Here is an 18,247-nt window from a genome sequence, read left to right as displayed (position 1 = left end):
CTCATGCCAAACCACTTTCCTTTTCCATTTTAGAACAGCAAATACCGCAAATTTTAGAGAAGGAAAACACTGACAGCTCTTTTTGACATACACAACATTGACTTCCACTAACAATGAAAATTTTAATTGTTATGGTTATGACGTGGGGTGGAAAAGCAATGTTGTCAAATGATTTTTCAGGTGAAATCGACACCTAAATCTTCTGAAAATACAAGAAACAATGTAATAAATTACGCTCAAAAGCATCTTATATCATTCAAAGGTGTTAACAGAACCCAATGCAGGAGCTCTAATACTGATAATAATTTCAAACATAAAAATAAAAGTGTTCAAATGTGTCTCTTTGGAACCCTGTATCTTAAAAACTACAACAGATTGAATTTTTTTAACACTTTTCTAGGGTTTTTAGAACCTTCACCACCAACGTAATAATAATTTGGCACGCCTGTTTTGGGACACCCTGTATATTATATATTATAATAGATTTTTGGAGCAAATTTTAAGTCCAATCGGTTAATTGATTGTGAATATTCTGTTTGGCTTTTCCAGATTCTCGTTGTGTTATTTTCAGATTCTTAGGTTCTCTTTAATTTTTTTAGATTACTTTTACATTCTCTCTACAATCTTCTTACGATTTGCTATAAATTATTCAATTTCTTTGGATTAGTTTTGTTTAATTTTTAGATTGTCTCGATTCTCTATAAATCATGTCTAAATCAATTTCCATTTTTTAAATGATTTTTAGGTTTTCTGTAACTTCTTTATCACTTCTTTATTTCATCTTCATACCCATTTTTCTACGTTCTTGTTATTCTTTATTGTCTTGAACTTGAATGTCTTAAATTATTTAGCATTTTTCAGAATATGGACAAAATTTAATCAGATTTCTTGGTTTCGTTTAAAATTTCTAATTTTTCGTTGGATTTTCTAAATCTTCTATAAATTGTGCATACATATAATTTTTTTTAGATTTTCGACATTTTTTTAGATTTTACATAATTACCTACTTAACTTTTGAGAAAACAAAATAATAAAACTCTCAAATGTTGGTGTTAGCGGAAAAAAGTGAAATTTAAAGTTTGTTTTAAAAACGGTCAACGCTTTAATCTGTTATTTATTATGCAGATTTTTTAGTCGTTTTTTGTACATTTTATCTCTGTGTTTCAAAATTGGAGAATTAACGCATAGTTTTTCACCAAACTACAATAATGAACTTTGAATTTATGTTGAAAGTTATAATTTGGTGAAAAGGTCTAATGCTCTCTTTACAGACAAAAAGTGTCTCGTATATCTTATACAGAAAATGAAAAATCAAATTTTCTCAAAATGGTGGATGCGCCGGGCGCGGGTATTTAATTTTTTTTAATGTTATGTGGCACGACCATTTTCTATTTAATCTGTCTGGATATAAAAAGAGAAAATTTTTGATGTATTCTAGGAATCAAGAAAATGGGGAAAAATAGGCAAGAATAATAATGTTTGGGCTTAAATTTGTTGATTTTTTTGTTATTATTCTTGCCTATTTTTTCCCATTTTCTTGATTTCTCGTATTCATCAAAAATTTAGCTACATTTTCACTCCAAATTACTTCGCTTTTTAAAATTTTTGAAATATAATTAGCAGTCAACTTAATAAGTATTTTAAAATAATTGTTTATAACGGGATTTAATATTTTTGTACTTTTTTTGTGTCGACAAAGATATTTTAATATTTATTAGCATCTTCCAGTGGAAAAAATTTAACAGAGATTGAAAAAAATCACTAAAAATCTTCAATATTCTAGTAATTTATTAAAATACAAGTTTCATAAGATGTACGGGTTTTGATGCAAACGTACCGAAAGTAGAAAACGAGCCGCGAGGTGAGATTGAGGAATATTTTTACTCTTTTTTAGAAAAACAAATTGAAGTTTCCATTAGGGACATTTTTCTAGACCAAGTTAAGTTGGTGAAACGTCATTCAAGTCTCATCTGTCATTAAATGATGTTTATTATTGGATGAATCTCATAGTTTTGACAAGCAATTGACAGAAGTATCAACTCACAAAACAGTGGTTTAAAGAGCATCGGGAACAATTGAAAAGCAGTGCTTTAATGTAACTCCTAAAGCACCGAATCAGGAAACTATTATTGTTAAAACAATTTGCGAAATGGTAACATTTGACGCACTAGACATAACTTGTCCAACGACGCGTGTGCGTAACAATTATTTCGCACGAAAAACACGATTTTTTCTACAATCGCAGCAAAATGCAAAATTTATCGATAAATCCTTTAAGTGACTTCAGTCAATTAGTTTATAATTGACACTTTACTAGACAGAATTTTCTCATTGTCATGGGGCACGGATTCAGTCACAAAAATTCCGAGTTTTTACGCAGATTCAACGATTGGAATTTGAGAAATCGGCGCGAATATGCGTGAAATCTAACAGAAGTTGATAAATCATCTAGAAATGAGGGAAAGCAATTACTTACTTACAATTTCAATTCCTGTCAAAGTAACATCACTTTTACGCACTCTAAATGAATGCTATTTTGAAATTAAAATTTCAACTTTATACCCCAATCGAATGTCCGCATAACAAAAGACTTTTTAATTTTTTTTTAAATGGTGCATGCGCCAGGAATTTTCCTGTGATCTTAAATCAGTTTTCGCAATTTCTATTTAGTTTTATTCATAATCGAGAAATAGAGAATTTAAATTTGTATTCAAGAAAACACAGCATCTGGTGTTCTATTAAATATAAAATTTCTTACTGTTATTTCCATTACGAAGAAAAAGTTATAACTGGAAATTTCAGTTTGGCGGCTCATTTTACAACATGCCAAAAAATAAAGCAACTCACTTGAAATACATATCCATCAGCCCCACAACCTTGTCTTCCTTCTTGAAAAGAAACCAATTAGAAGTCTCAATAAAATATCTCAAGATTTCAATTTCTCCCAATGGTACATCGAGGGTATTAGTACCACCACGCCACCCTTTCGATTCTAGAAATCCCACACACCCCGTTTTTCGCGCATATTTTAAATACTTTGCACTGTTTTTTCTATTAGTAGCCATCATGTCACCACAGAAGAATCAATAAAAACAGTGCCAACAATATTAAGTATTTATCGGATGAAGCAATAGTTAAATTATAGTGCCAACAATAGAATTAGTTACATCATTTTCCAGTTAATAACAACAATTTTGGTCAAAAATTAGTCAAGGACTCACCTCCGCTCATTTTCTTGCATTTGCACATGAAATTTCGAACAATCATTGGGGTCAAAGAACGAGTCCTGAAGAGACGTTGAGTTAGTGTCAAGACTCTCTTCACCAACTTTTAGCAGAAGAAATTCCGGGTAAAGATTGCTTATTTTATCATTGCGGTTGTACTGTTTCCTTTTGACGGTTTTATGTGTAACATGTAACCGAAACAATTCCAACAAGCACATTTCGTGAAATTTGACACTGTCACCGCACCAGCATCTTCAGGACTGGTCCTGTTAGTGTAACTGAAACCAGACTTGGCCCATTATTTACGCACGAAAAACTTGTACACAAAAAATAGCGACAATTGTCGACGAAGAAAGTACTCGTTTCAAAATCATATCTCGGACCATAGAGGAAAGTTCTTCGGGTTTGTTTGAGCGGAACGCTGATGGTTTGGGGGAAAAAGTGCGGTTTGACACGGATTCGTCCATTTAATCGGTTTTCCTTGTTATTGTAATGTTACATCATAATTTTCAGTGAGAGCGGAGTAAGTTGAGTTTTTCGAAGCGATTTTTTTTGAAATTCGATCGATTCTTGAATGAATGCTAATTACAGTGAAATTACTGAAAGTGGAGGAAGGTCGTTTAGAGGGAAAAAATTATTTTCACACCACGCAATGTGTGTCACGAGATCGAAAGGAAATTATTAAAGACCAATTTACTTATTTTTAATGCGTTTTAAATATAGTGTGGCAGATGTTTAACTTTCTAGGTGCAAACAAACCATAAATGAATTTGTGCTGTTAAATTAAGCTTTCATTGAGACAATAAAGCTTAGAAATGAGTCCGAAAGTTTGCTACTTATTACGATTTTCTATACCCAATTAAGCGATGTCGCAGGTTAATTTGAAACAATGTCAGACGGTTTTTTCTAGTTATTTCTGCAAAAAGTACGAGTTTTTGCATCAAACTTTAACAGAGCAGAAACGTTGAGGTTTAAGAAAGCCTACAAAAATCACTGTAGCTAATAAAAAATTGGCGTTTTGCATGAAATTGTGACTAAATTAAAATGTCCCTGTAAAAAAGTTGATGGCTTCATGCAAATTTGGGACCGCACACAAACGCATCGTTAGAAACTTAAAAGTTACAAGCTCTGTTCAAAAATTAGATGACTATGATTTGACTATTAAATTGAGGTGAAGTGCTACTTTAATAAATCTGTCAGGCCTAAAATAGCTTAAACCATCAATAAAGTGCTTGTCATTATCGTTTATTGGTCTTCTGTGATTTATATTTATACCATAAACCACATGTTGCCTCAATTTACTGATTGATTCATATGCAAATATCTTTTGTTGCTGCATTTTTGACCAATGAAATTAATCCACACTCAAGTTGTGTAGACTAGAAAAAAACATTTAAAAAATGCATGCGTATTTTATTTTATGTCCGATTGTATCTGTGTTTTACGATATCGTTTAGCGTCCATAAAGGGGCTTTTTATGGCGTCCGTAATGATAAAATAAATTGGTTGCTTGTCAGTGTCAAATAATTACAAATAAATTAATCTAAAAATACAATTTACCTTTCTGTATAAAATATTTTTTTTTTAAATACATTTTTTATACACACTTTTGGGTAGATAGAAAGAAGGGATTTTTAACTTTCGCGGACGCTATTTCTTTCATTTTATGCACGATTTCAGTTTTTTTTATTCGAAATTACAACACCAAAAACGGCGCACTTTGAAACCGTCACAAGTCAATGCCAAACCTCATTTTTTTGAAAAAAATGTTTTCACTACGTTGTTTAGATTTGCTTCATTTATTATAAACTACCTACAGGGCTCCTTTACAAAGAACTAGATTATCTACTACTTATTAGATAAAAAGCTATTTTAGATGTGAGTCCATAAAATTGTCTATTTTGTTTTCTTTTTTTTTAGATTTATTAATCTCAGATTCCAATATTCTTTGTTTTCCCAGTTTTCTTTGTCAGATCCCGATCTTCAATATCATTTTTGATGGCGAAATCCACATTTTTTATCTGTCTTACTCGTAGTTTCGGAATTGAAAATTGTATTTGTTGACGTACGTGAAAAATTAGCACACTTTTGGATTCTGGATGAAATTCTGCGTTAAATGATCACTAATAACTTAAGTTTGTTTTACAGGTTTCAGTGGGTTTTTTGGCTTCATTTTTTTTAAGAAGTTTTTTCAGGGCGAAAACAACGTTTAATAACTTTGAGTAAAACATAAATCGAAAGAGCGACTTATGATCTATTAGCTGGCTAAATTTCAGATCGATAGGTCAACTAGTTTAAGAATAGTAGTCAAAAAAAAACAAAAATTTAAAAAAATATATTGTTTAAGTCGGATTTTTTTTCGAAAAAATTGACTATTGAATTATACATGTCTGAGTACGGTTTCTAAGCAACGAAAACGCGAGAAAAACATTTTCCTAATTATTTGTCGTAGTTCCGGAGACATGAAACACATGATTTTTCCGAAATTTTAAAATTTTTACCATTTGACGACTACCTAAAACTGTAATCGCTTGTAAAAACGCCATTGATTGTTGTTTATCAAGCTATTATTTTTATAATGGCTAAAAATAATAAAACACTCAACGATCTAGGTTTTTTTACTATCAGCGGTTGGTGCGATGGTTGGCAGCTCTGAACTCCCCAAACAAACCAAACAAACGTCAAACGTCAAAAAAACTGCTTGTAATCGTGAACATCAAAACTCGTGAATTAAAACTCTCATCAAAATGCCTGACCATTTAGGAGACGATATGCGAAAAGTGAAAACTGATAAAGAAGAGCCCGAGAAGGAAATAAAATGTGAGTAATTCACAAAAATCTCAAAGTTTCTTCCCCACTTCTATTGTTCTAACCGCAATTTCTTGTAGCTCTGGACGAAGGTGATATCGCCCTTCTCAAAACATACGTAAGTCTTACAATTTACATAAAACCCCCTTCTAAGTGAGGTTATGTTACAGGGCCAGGGACAGTACACAAAAACGATAAAAACTGTTGAAGATGACATTCAAACTATTATTAAACGTGTCAATGAACTTACTGGAATTAAAGAGTCAGATACTGGATTAGCCCCACCGGCTTTGTGGGATTTAGCAGCTGATAAACAAACTCTGCAGAATGAACAACCATTGCAGGTTGCTCGCTGTACTAAAATTATTAATGCAGATACTGATGATCCCAAATATATTATCAATGTGAAGCAGTTTGCGAAGTTTGTGGTGGATTTGGCCGATTCTGTGGCCCCTACAGATATTGAGGAGGGGATGAGAGTTGGGTAACTAAATTGTAAACTTTTTCAATAGAAATAATCGTGTAAAAACACTTTATAAGACAGTTTGGCGAATAGATCCCCAAAATTAAATTAGAGTAAAAAATAGATTAACAAAAGAGCTATTTATTACGTCTTTTCGCATTACAGCCAAGCGTAAAAAGTTGCTGACAAGCTCTTTTAACTAATGTATGACCAGAAAGAAAACATTGTTAACTAGACTGTAACCAATTTCACACAACGAAAACGCATGTTAAATGGGTATTTGGCAATTTTTAATGCCAGTCTGTCTGCCTGATTTATTTCTGGAAATCGACCAAGTCGTTTTGTTAAATTAAACTGGCAGAAATTGATTGGCTTTATGATGCGACATTGAGACTATAAACTGTTTTTTATTTCCAGCGTTGATCGTAACAAATACCAAATTCATATCCCTCTGCCTCCTAAAATTGATCCAACGGTGACAATGATGCAGGTTGAAGAAAAACCAGATGTGACCTACAGCGACGTTGGAGGTTGCAAAGAACAAATCGAGAAATTAAGAGAAGTCGTTGAAACTCCTTTATTACATGTACATTTTTCCTTCGTTTGATTTCTCCTTGTTTATGTGTAATTTTCTAGCCGGAAAAGTTCGTCAAATTGGGCATTGAGCCCCCAAAAGGAGTCCTTCTGTTCGGTCCTCCCGGTACCGGCAAAACTCTCTGCGCCCGCGCTGTGGCCAACCGCACCGATGCTTGCTTCATCAGAGTCATTGGCTCAGAACTGGTCCAAAAATACGTAGGTGAGGGCGCTAGAATGGTCCGCGAGCTCTTCGAAATGGCTCGATCTAAAAAAGCTTGTTTGATTTTCTTCGACGAAATCGACGCTATTGGTGGAGCGCGTTTCGACGACGGCGCTGGAGGAGACAACGAAGTTCAAAGAACCATGTTGGAGTTAATTAACCAACTTGATGGTTTTGATCCTCGAGGTAACATCAAAGTGTTAATGGCCACAAACAGACCAGATACTTTGGATCCTGCTTTGATGCGTCCCGGCAGGTTGGATAGGAAAGTCGAGTTTGGCTTACCGGACTTGGAGGGACGTACGCACATATTTAAAATTCACGCAAGGTCTATGAGCGTGGAAAGAGATATTCGTTTCGAATTGTTGGCACGCCTGTGCCCCAACTCCACAGGGGCGGAAATTAGGAGTGTGTGTACTGAGGCTGGAATGTTCGCTATTAGAGCGAGGAGGAAGGTGGCTACCGAGAAGGATTTCCTCGAAGCCGTGAATAAGGTTATCAAATCGTACGCTAAATTCTCCGCTACTCCCAGATACATGACTTATAATTAATTGTGTGATTTTGCGTTAGCTAAATATACTTTTTTCTAAAAGTTGTTTTATTAATGATCGTTATAATGGCTTGTCATGAGAAAAATGTGCCTACTCAACTACAACCTAATTATTATGTTCCTAAAATAGCACAGGTGCAAACAGCTATATGATGTATTTTTGACCTGATGCGCTAGAATTATGAACTTAATTATCTAATTTTTGGGTTACAGATTACGGGACGATTTCTCAGACAAACAATAATTAAACCACAAGTGCGTTAATGCGCTCTATTACATTTGTCGCGCGAAAATGATGCATTTAATCATCGCCTCCAACAGATGCATCGAATTAATCAAAAACCGCAAAAACTATTGAATTATGCATCCGTTTGACGTCATTATTGTTGTTTTTCGATGAACTTGGCAAGAGAAAAACACAACAAAAAAATAAAATTCCTCCTGTCATTCCGTGTAAATAATAAATGAAGATGAAGACGCAATATATTATATAATTGCTGTTTAATTTCACTGTTCATTTAGTTTGTCAAGAAATGCACATGTGCATGATGAACAATCGCTGTCTATTCATTTCAGTACTGAACTTGGCAGACGTGGAGGAATCTACACATGAATCAGTATCAGTTTATAAAAACTCAAATTGTCTTTAATAGCTGCGATGTTTAGGGGCTACAATAATTTATGTTTGTGTTTATGTTGCCTGTCTGTAATAAATTCCCGAATTTCTGCGTGACGCACAATTTAGTTTCTCTTGTATCGACTTTTATATTTTTGTGATTTTAATACGCACTGTAATTTATTTACGACCGTGTCCTGAAAGGTTTTTTTTATCTCTAAAAAATCCTAGAAAATCTCAAGCAACCCTCTTTAAATTTGCTGTCTATGCATAAAATCCACGAATAGATTGATTGTACACAACACGATGAAAAGAATCGATAAAAACGTGTTTATTTTACTTACTTACCAAACTTTTTGTCGAGCTTTTACACGCTAATAAAACTAAAGTTTGCGCATTTTCGGTAACAAGGCCGAGTTTGAGGTTTTATTTTTGTTGCTTATTAAGCAACGATAAATCTTTGCATGTGTTGTCGAGGTGCTTTCATTTTGCATACGAAATTCAAGCGTTTCGTCTCAAATTAGTATAAAGTTCATTTTAATTCGAAGTGACGGTATTGAAAATGTAGGAATTCGATTCAATGTGGAGAGCCGTTTTATTAGATTCGCAGAGGCGGATTAAGGAAGGTTAAGGCTATGGAAAAATATTGAGCTCCTTAAAAAATGGAAATCACAATCTTTTTTTTTATTCAAATTAAATTGAATTATTCAGATTAAATTAAAATTAATTTCGTAAAATTAAAAAAATGGTGATTTTTTACATTCGCTTGTTTTTTTATATTTTAACTCTTACTAAAACTTTTCTTCATATTCTCTGTCGATTCTATTTAAATTTATTTTAGATTTGTATGGTTTACTTAGATTGTCTAAATTCTGCTGGAATTTTTTCTAAATTATTTTTAAATTCTGAGCAATTTTCCGTAGATAATGTAAATTCTCTTTGGATTTTTTTTGGTTTTTTTAGAGCCTTGAGTTCTGATAAATTAGTGATTTTTACGTTTTATATTCAAAAATTTTAAATTTTTCGATTTTTTTTCAATAAATTTATGAATTCATTAAAATCTTAGAATGTATATTTTTTAGATTCTTTAGCTTTACCTTAGTGGGCCATCAACATTTTTTTTAAATGCTCTTTGGATTTTCTTTCAATTCTGTCACAATTTTGATTGGATTTCCAAGATTTTATATATTTTTTTGTACCATTTTACATTTTCTACATTTTTCTTAGATTTCTTAAATTTACTTTAGTTTCTTCTTAGATTTTCTAAATTCTTTTTAGTTTCAAGATATTTTCCTTTTATATTTAAATTTTGTAGATTTTTTGTAGATTTTCCAGATATGTCTTGACTACGGAAAATTATTCTTGAATTTTCTTTGGGCGGTAAAATTTTATTTAAATGCTTTTGAGATTTTCTTCAAACTGTCGCGATTCGATTAGATTTTGAGGATTCTCTGTAATTTTTTTTAATTTTTTTTATATTGTTTAGTTTAGATCGTTTTAGATTTGCTTTAGATCCTCTGGATTTTCTTTGATACTCTAGTTTTTGTTCAGGTTTTCCTTAAATTTTAGTTTATTTTCTCAAAATTGTGTATAAATTCTCGAATTCTTAGTTTCTTTTCAGTCTATTTAAATATTTTTTAGATTTTTCTTGAATTTTGCTTGGTTTCTGAATTTTCTTTGAATATTTTTCGTAGATTCTCTGTCGACTCTATTTTTTTATTCGCCTTCAAATTTTTTCTAGATTTTTCTTATTCTGTTAAGAATGTTTAATTTTTATAGATTTTTTTTATATTGTTCAGATTTGCTTCAGTTTTTTCGAACATTTCACTAATTCCTAAATCAGGGCTTAGGGATAAAATTTTTTTGTCCTCCTAAGCAAAGTTTTACTTCTTATTCTAAAATGTATTCACTTTCCACATGATTTAGTGAAACCTAAATTTTACGACTCCTAAAAAATTCTCGTTTGGCTTATAACTCAAATCGTGATTTTCAATGACAAATATCATTTTGCGCCCTTGAGATATAAATAAACGTTAGTTGTCGCCCTTACTACAAAAATAACTCTTCTATAACTCCCACATAAAATCGACAAACTCCGTAAGAAATTTGTCTTTCAAGCTGTTTTAATAAGTGCTACAATCTCGCAACTTAAGTTTTTGTTATAAACAGTAAAATTTTTATGTGTGAAACAAGTGCTGTCAAGATTTTACTGCTTATGTAATAAAAACGGCGAGTGGGATGGATTTAAAAACTGCGTTTCGGAAAACGACTTGTAGGTTTCCGTCAAGGTACCACGCTTTCAAAAATGCACGAGACGTAAATATTTACATCGAATTTTCCACCCAAGTTCGGAAAATTCGGTGCGAAACTGCCGTGAGTTTTCCCTCATTCTTTCAAATTGTTGTAATTAAGTGACTCTCAACACTTTTATCGTCGTTATTAATGAGATTCAAAAATGCGAGCATTAACGAATTTGTATATTTACTACAGTAAATCATACCTATAAATAATTGGCGTCGGTTTTTTCGTGGGCGTTGTCAAAAAATACGTCATTTTTTAGTAACTCCGTAAGCGGGTGGTTTGTAAATAGCCTCCGGAGCTATTTAAAGACGAAATCCGCTGCTATATTTCAGTCATCGACAGCTATAATGAAAATAATCTAATTATACTTCACATCACTTTGGCGACTAGAGAATTCAAAATTACGAAAATTGGCGGAAGTCGATGATGAATCAGCAGCCCGCGATTTTTACGACAGCAAACATTTCAAATATTTACGATGATCCTGGAGTCGGTTTTTGGGTGGGTCGACACATATCCTTGTTTCAGTTCTATTTTCATAATAGCGCAACTAGACGACAACACTTTGCAAATAATGATGGAGGAGACTAATGATCTACTTCGTGACAGGTCTCGTTTTTGCACCTAACAATAACAATTTCTAGCCCGTTCAGACGTGAAATATTTTACACGTTTATAAAATTTTGCGTCGGGTTGGAGCGGAGTAGGGGAAATATATAATTGGAGGTTTACATAAATTTTGACAGTGTCTGTTAAGTTTTCATTTTTTGAGCTAACAGCATTCCATCGACTGAAGCACCTCAAAATGGTAAGTCTCCAGATTTTTTTATTTCTGCGTCATGACGCCTCTTCCAGGATCCAGACGATCAGAAGATGGCCATCATGCGCAAGGCCTTCCAAATGTTCGACACCTCCAAATCTGGGTTCATCGAAACCATCAAAATTAAGACCATTTTGAACACGATGGGTCAGCTTTTCGATGATGTGGAATTAAACAAACTTATCACTCAAAACGACCCGGATAAGAGTGGTACTGTTAACTTTGATGGTTTCTACAACATTGCGTCTCATTTCCTCGAAGAGGACCCAGATGATGAATCCACTACACAAGAATTGAAAGAAGCTTTCAGGTTGTACGATAGAGAAGGCAACGGTTACATCACCACCGCCACCCTTAAAGAGATTCTTGCAGCTCTTGATGACAATCTCACTAGCAGAGATCTCGATGGTATCATTGCAGAAATTGACACTGACGGCTCCGGCACCGTTGACTTTGATGGTAAGTTGAGTGAAAAGAGTGAAGTGTTAAGTGAACGCGTTTTTTGCAGAATTCATGGAAATGATGACTGGTGATTAAAAGACCGAAAACATATCCAAAGACAGCTCCTCTAGTGATACAAAAGAACTAAAAATAAACAATTTTAGTAGATCTGTTCTTCATTTCCTTTTGACCTTTTTTTGGCGCCGCGCTCCTTGTGGTAATTACAAGCAAAAATAAATGCGCAATTTTAGCCGCATCTTCGATTTATTTATGTCGGAGTTTCCGGATTTTTCTTTCTTTTACAAGAATGCGCGAAATTTCTGCTTATTTATTCACCTGAAATAACTTGATTGATCACTGTGCATTTTTGCGATGGTTACGTTTCATCTAAAACTGGAGGAATTTCCGGAACACAAAATGGCGGATACGGGTAAAATTAGGAACAAGTCATATCCGCTGTCTGATGAGTTTATTTATAACCAATAAAAAATCGTCACTTAATTACAATTTAATAAAAAGAGATGTAATTCAGACACCCTTAAAATAGAGTGATTTATGTTTTTTATAAACAAACTTACAGATTAATGGCCTGTTGTACCGAAATTCCGATAAATTATCCAATCGGATCCCAGGATTTATTTCTGGCTCCAAACAATAAAAATGTTTATGGACGTTATATTTCACAGGTAAATTTATGTAGCTTTGATTAATTGAGTGTGAGGAAACATCAAAGACGTGATAAATGTAGTGATGCAGCAGAATCTGCTTTTTGAGTTTATGAGAAATGTTTCAACATGTGAATGGATTTTATTGAATGTATTTTACTAAATTAACGGAATCTTATTATTATATTAATCAGTACATGTGGAATGGTGATGAAAGAGAAATTACCCCGTCACTGAGTGACGCTTCATGTTCTTTCAATAAGATTTATGCACATGTGACATTTTGCGGTCGGGGTCACGATAAATACTGCAAAGTGTAGAAATTTATTAACAAAAACGAAGGCCTACAATTTTCAATTAGGTTGGTAGCTCTGCTTGTTCTCAAATTGAGGTTAAACACTTCAAACAGGTAAAGCGTCACGTCTACTGCTACATGCCTTTTTCTAAAATTAACTTTGGTTTTACAAAATCGTTAAAATTAATCGAAAATTAGGTTTTAAAAGGTTTTTATTAGTTATAAAAGACTTGTTTGTGGTGGTCTATGCAGCAATTTGGCTGCAGAAACAATAACCGTAACTCTGAATTTACATTCATAACAAAACTGCGTGAAATTGGATTACGAAAGATCAAAGTTTTCGGTTGTGAAATGTTTTAAATTTTTCTGGACGCGATTGTGTCTGAAATTTCGACATTGATGGAGTTTTACGTGGTTAAACGTTTGTTCATATGCCTTTTTTGGAAAACTTGCAGAAATTGTTTTATTTACGTGCATTTGGTTTAAAATGCTCATAATTCTTTGCGGTTTTTGGATACATACTTTCATTTCTTCTTCTTCTTGGCATTATTTTTCCAAATCCATTTTTTTTGGATTCCTCGCTTATTCGCAGAGCAATCTTAATTTATTTTTGGCTCATTTTACGCAGAATTTTACGTAGAAACCAAAAAGGTTAGACTCGTTAAGATCGGTCTACAAATAACTGAGTTATGAGACATCAAACTTGCATCTTGAATTTTAAGTTGGAAAATTTTTAAAGCCGAAACTACTGTAGATTTTGAGAAACGGTTTTTACCATCGTTTTTCTTGGCTCATTTTACTTTAGAATAAACCTTTAAAAGTCGAAAATTCGATGGTTAGTTTTTTGGGCAAAAATTTTTGCGACTAAATCGATGAAACATTTTCAATTTTTCGTTTTTCGATCGCCCTTCGTAAAATACTTGCCCTATCGATCTGAGATTTAGCCAGTCGATAGACCTCAAGCTGCTCTTTTAATTGATGTACTCAAAGGTACTAAAAGTTGTTTTCGCACCGAAACAGCTTCTTGAAAATGACCCTAAAAACACCTCTTAAAAATCTATTTTGGTCGGTATCTTATTTATTCGTTGTGGAAATTTGAGCTATATGGCTCATTTTACGCAGAATTTTGCGCTGAATTCAAAACTTTCTTTGGTTTTCTCGTCAGGCAACATATAACTGAATTACAGGCGTTTGAAATTTCGGGTGGTCGTCAGAGGGCCAAAATTTTGGAGGTTCGAAATAGTTATTTACAGTCGCGTGTGGTAACTTACATTTTACAGCGCGAAATCAGTTTGAAAGCCGGAGTGCTTTAATGATTGAGCGCTGTAAAATGGTTAACGCACAAGAGTTGTATTAAACTTTTTGGCCGAAAAATTTTAATTAAAATAATAGGATTTTTCAAAATTTATGAGAACTGTCACATCTGACATTTGTAAATTTCATCATCTGTCAATTCTGTCAATTTTGTAGTTGGTGCACAAAAAGTACACAAGATGGCGCTGTATAAAAAACGTTTTAATATTACTTTAAAAATAGAAATATTGTCTTAATTGAGATAATAATTTAGGTAGATTCCACTTTGGTGATCAATCTTCATTATGGTAAAGTGATTTTAATTTATAAACGCATGTGAAGAGCAGACGATTTGGGCAATTTTTACAGCACGGCGTGTGTAAACGTCCAGGGCGCTTGTAAATCTAGTGTTTCCGAAGATGTCAATTGAATGTTAATTTGACAATGTTAATGTTAATTCATGAGGCCAAAAACGATTTTTACGGAATCGTTTTTCTCGCAATATTTTACCTTCGAAATCGATCTTAGATAGTTCGAATTCAAAAATTTATTTTTATTCAATTTAGAAGATAATTTATTGCGGGTAGTCGTCAGAGGAGTTCTTTTTGTGCAAAATTTTACGCTGAAATTCATTTTTTTGTCTCATCTTTTGCTAAAACTTATATGACTAAATTATTGCTTGCACCATTTAATATAACATCTTGTATTCCGCATTATGTTCCTATTATAAAACTTACCTTCGCTCTTACATAAAAATGATAAATTTAATCTGAAATTTCTTACGAAACGCAAAATATCCTTAGTCATAACACTATTTTGTCTGAATATTTCAACGAATTTGTATTTAAATTTAGTAGTTTACTGTAATTATTTTAAGCCGTTACTCCAACTTTGCTTGCTCTTCACAGAATATTTTGATGAATATACAAAAACTTAATTAACACTTGGTAAAATATTCAACGAGCTAAGAAACCGGCGCGGCCGTGCCGAGCAAAGCAGAAACTTTTCATCCTGTTTCGTTTTTATTTAGGCACTAGTATTCCTTATTTAAACATCTGCAGATGCTAGGTTGCAAATTTAAAGAATCTCACCTTGATAAAAATACAGGACGATGACTCTCGAAGGTTTGCGAACTGTTGAAAATAATCGATTTTTTTTCTTGTTAATTAACCTTGTCCAGAGCGTCAAAATACCTCTTAAATGTGCAATTCTAGAGGATAACTACTTGTGAAATCTTGACCCAGTTGAGTGGTGGCAACAAAACAAGAAAATCCAATAAAAGTGTTTATAGAATCGTATTATGTTTACATTTAGAACTAACTAATTTGTCTATCTACCAAAAGGTACAATAATGTGAAGTCTTTTCTCGTCCGATCCGCCAAGTCGTAACGTGCAAATTATGAAAAATGTTTCGCATTAACTCGGCGGCAAAAATTCCTTCAGATGGTGGATAAATTTAGATCTTGATAAACAACTCGTGTGTGCTTTCTATCATGAATGGGATTCGTTCTGGAATTTTCCTTTAAGTTTATGGAAGTATTCTACATGTTTACAGGACACAAAAGTATGGTAACGTTTACTCTACTCGCATAAAACATGCCATTGTTGGTTTTGTTCCATTGGGTTAGCGATGGCTGTGTTCCACTGAATCAACGCTTTTCCTCTTGCAAACATGTACGACCCCAAGACGCATTTCCCAATCAGTTTATCTGGAAAATTCAGAGTCAGAGAAATCGACTTTATGATCTTGAAACACAATAACATTGTCGAAGATCAAGGAACGAGTCACGACCGTTACGCAATAGTGAAAGTGCTAAGGAAGTTCAGCGGAAACTAATCTCAAAACTGATTGCATAACTAGCGAAAGTAACTGTGCAAAAATGAAGATTCCTTAGCACACTGATACTAAACACGTACCCCTACCGTAGCCGGAAGTGGCCTGGAAAACGTGGAAAGCCAAGCTGGTGATGTCCACTTGAGATGGCGCTAATTTGAAGTTGAAACCTTCGGTGAAGGTCACGGCGGAATCGCGAGAAGGTCGGGCAATGCCAGTGCGTTTTTCTTTCACTGTTCTATAATGCTGGTTGAGGGTGAGACGGACGTAGGCTTCGTGTTTATCACCCTGAAACTAGAGGACAAAGGAATTACGATTAACGAGGATGTTGGAAAAAAATTATACAAATGGAATTTACATGTTTATAACTAGAGGTTTTACTTTACTGGTTGTGGGGAAAGAGAAACGGGGCTACTTCGCATATTTTAATAAAAAAGCTTTATTATTATTAGTCAGCAAAAGCGTTTTCCCGCTGAAGTTTTTGTGTAACTGAGAAAACCCGAATTTAGACTAGAACGTGTTTATACAGTGCGTTTTTTCATCATTGGTCTAAGGAATTTTGATGTTAAATTGTATTTTACAACTAACGAGTCTTTATTGGCAATTTAAAAAAAAATCCAATTCAAACCCTTGTGTCTATAATTCTAAAAGGGGAAGATAATTTCCTTCGTAACGTACGAGCTTAATAGGAGGAGATTTTTTCTCGAAACTCTCTAAAGGGATGAAAAAGGGATTTTCCAATAACTCATCAACCTGATGGTATTGATTTTCTCGAAGATATCTAAGCGGTTGACTCAGAATTTTTATTCTAAACAAATGAATGCCGTTTCAAGAGCTTTAAGATTGTCTTTAAGACAGCTTCTCTTCGTTCTATAATTTTCAAGGATTTTTCAGACTTTATAATTTTCTTAAAAACTTCTAGACTTCTTAAGGACCTCGGAGCACCTTTAACGATCCCAGAAACTTGATTAATTCAGGATCTAAGAATTTCCAAGGATTTCCGAGATTTTATTGGGCTCTAAGAATTTCTTATAGCAACGTTTTTATAGAATTTCTAAGGATTTAGAGAAATTTAAAAATTTTTGGGTTTCCTTTTAAGAATATCTTAAATTTTTAGAGAATATACACTAAAGTTTATCTGGAGCGACTTTTTCTTCATTAAGTATAGTCTGTACTTCGGAAATAAATTTTAGAAAATTTAATTAAAAAAAAAATGCGGTAACAAATGCAAATACAAACTGAAATTATAGAATTTTTCAGAACAAATTAAATTTTTGTTTCTTTGAGTTTCTGTTTTACACGTTAATTTATATTGAAAATAAAATCGTATTAATTTAATATTATTAGTTTTGAGTGCTTCTTGCGTTTTTGTAGGTACGTATTTTTTTATAAAACATTAAACTCAATTAAAAAAAAACATTTGGTAATCCAAATTTTTGATAATCCGAGGGATATCCGGATTATCGAGACCTTAGTGTGCATAATTAATTCAAATCTGTAAGAATTCTTGAGATTCTTAGAATCTGTAAAGATATCTCTAAATATTCTGTATAAATTCAAAATGATAGATAAAAATAACGAAGAAGAATTTAAAAAATAGGAATCTTTTAATATCTGTCATACTTACTGAGGAAAATCTCCGAGAATTTAAAAGAACTTGTGAGAACTTTTGAAGATCTCCAAAAATTTTACATGTTCTTCACAATGTTGAAGTCTGATTTTTTTTAGAACCATAAAATAGCAATTCAAGAATAAAAAATCTTGTTACGTAGGTAAAATATCTCAATTAATCTCTTAATATGTCTACGCGAATCTCAGTTAATGTCCGCTTAGAATTTTTTAGGATTTACAGATTTTTTGAGGATCTAATACATAATCCAAAAATTTCAAAAACTTTAGATTTTTGGGTTTTAGTATTTTGGATTTTTCAGCTTATTTTTGAATTATTTTGCTTCATAATTTCTTCAATTTTTAACACACACTTTCCGTTTTTTTAATTTTTTGTAAATTGAATATTGATTATACAAGCTGTTTAAAAATTGCCGCAAAAAATGACAAGAAACGAAATTCATAAAATTAATTATGTGTAAAACCAGAAAAAGAAAGAAAATGTAGATTGAAATTCGTTAACGCATTAATAA

At 32.9% G+C, this 18,247-nt stretch overlaps 4 protein-coding genes across 5 annotated transcripts in view; 2 read left to right on the top strand and 2 right to left on the bottom strand.

Annotated features, from left to right (window-relative positions):
• The window catches only part of f (espin protein forked), a 35,653-nt gene extending 32,169 nt beyond the window's left edge, over positions 1–3,484 (bottom strand). Inside the window, exon 1 of the mRNA XM_088040372.1 lies at positions 3,222–3,484. Within this exon, the coding sequence (XP_087896498.1) occupies positions 3,222–3,442 (221 nt within the window). The 5' untranslated portion in view covers positions 3,443–3,484. The remainder of the gene's footprint in view (positions 1–3,221) is intronic.
• Positions 3,485–5,858: 2,374 nt separating this feature from the next.
• Rpt1 (26S proteasome regulatory subunit Rpt1) lies at positions 5,859–7,883 on the top strand. The gene is made up of 5 exons (XM_088040375.1): positions 5,859–6,044; positions 6,113–6,150; positions 6,203–6,516; positions 6,913–7,081; positions 7,132–7,883. Exons 1-5 carry the CDS (start codon positions 5,972–5,974, stop codon positions 7,840–7,842), a joined length of 1,305 nt encoding a protein of 434 aa, XP_087896501.1. The 5' UTR covers positions 5,859–5,971; the 3' UTR covers positions 7,843–7,883.
• A 3,574-nt stretch (positions 7,884–11,457) lies between these two features.
• On the top strand, positions 11,458–12,187 carry TpnC25D (Troponin C at 25D). Its single transcript, XM_088040377.1, has 3 exons — positions 11,458–11,566; positions 11,614–12,037; positions 12,087–12,187. The coding sequence occupies exons 1-3, from the start codon at positions 11,564–11,566 to the stop codon at positions 12,113–12,115; spliced, it is 456 nt and encodes a 151-aa protein (XP_087896503.1). The 5' UTR covers positions 11,458–11,563; the 3' UTR covers positions 12,116–12,187.
• A 3,356-nt stretch (positions 12,188–15,543) lies between these two features.
• Positions 15,544–18,247, bottom strand: part of LOC148171280 (synaptotagmin-15-like) — a 65,210-nt gene continuing 62,506 nt past the window's right edge. Inside the window, exons 9-10 of one of the 2 annotated variants that reach the window (XM_088040886.1) lie at positions 16,190–16,400; positions 15,544–15,981 (exon numbers count right to left, since the gene is read on the bottom strand). In XM_088040886.1, the coding sequence (XP_087897012.1) occupies positions 15,854–15,981; positions 16,190–16,400 (339 nt within the window). In that variant the 3' untranslated portion in view covers positions 15,544–15,853. The remainder of the gene's footprint in view (positions 15,982–16,189; positions 16,401–18,247) is intronic. The other variant, XM_088040888.1, reaches the window with a different exon arrangement.

Source organism: Gnatocerus cornutus, chromosome 7 (genome assembly GCF_029298725.1).
Source record: "Gnatocerus cornutus isolate USDA-ARS CGAHR chromosome 7, icGnaCorn1.1, whole genome shotgun sequence".
NCBI lineage: Eukaryota > Metazoa > Arthropoda > Insecta > Coleoptera > Tenebrionidae > Gnatocerus > Gnatocerus cornutus.
The sequence above is the reverse complement of the archived record's forward strand: the minus strand, read 5'-3'. Positions and strand labels throughout refer to the sequence as shown.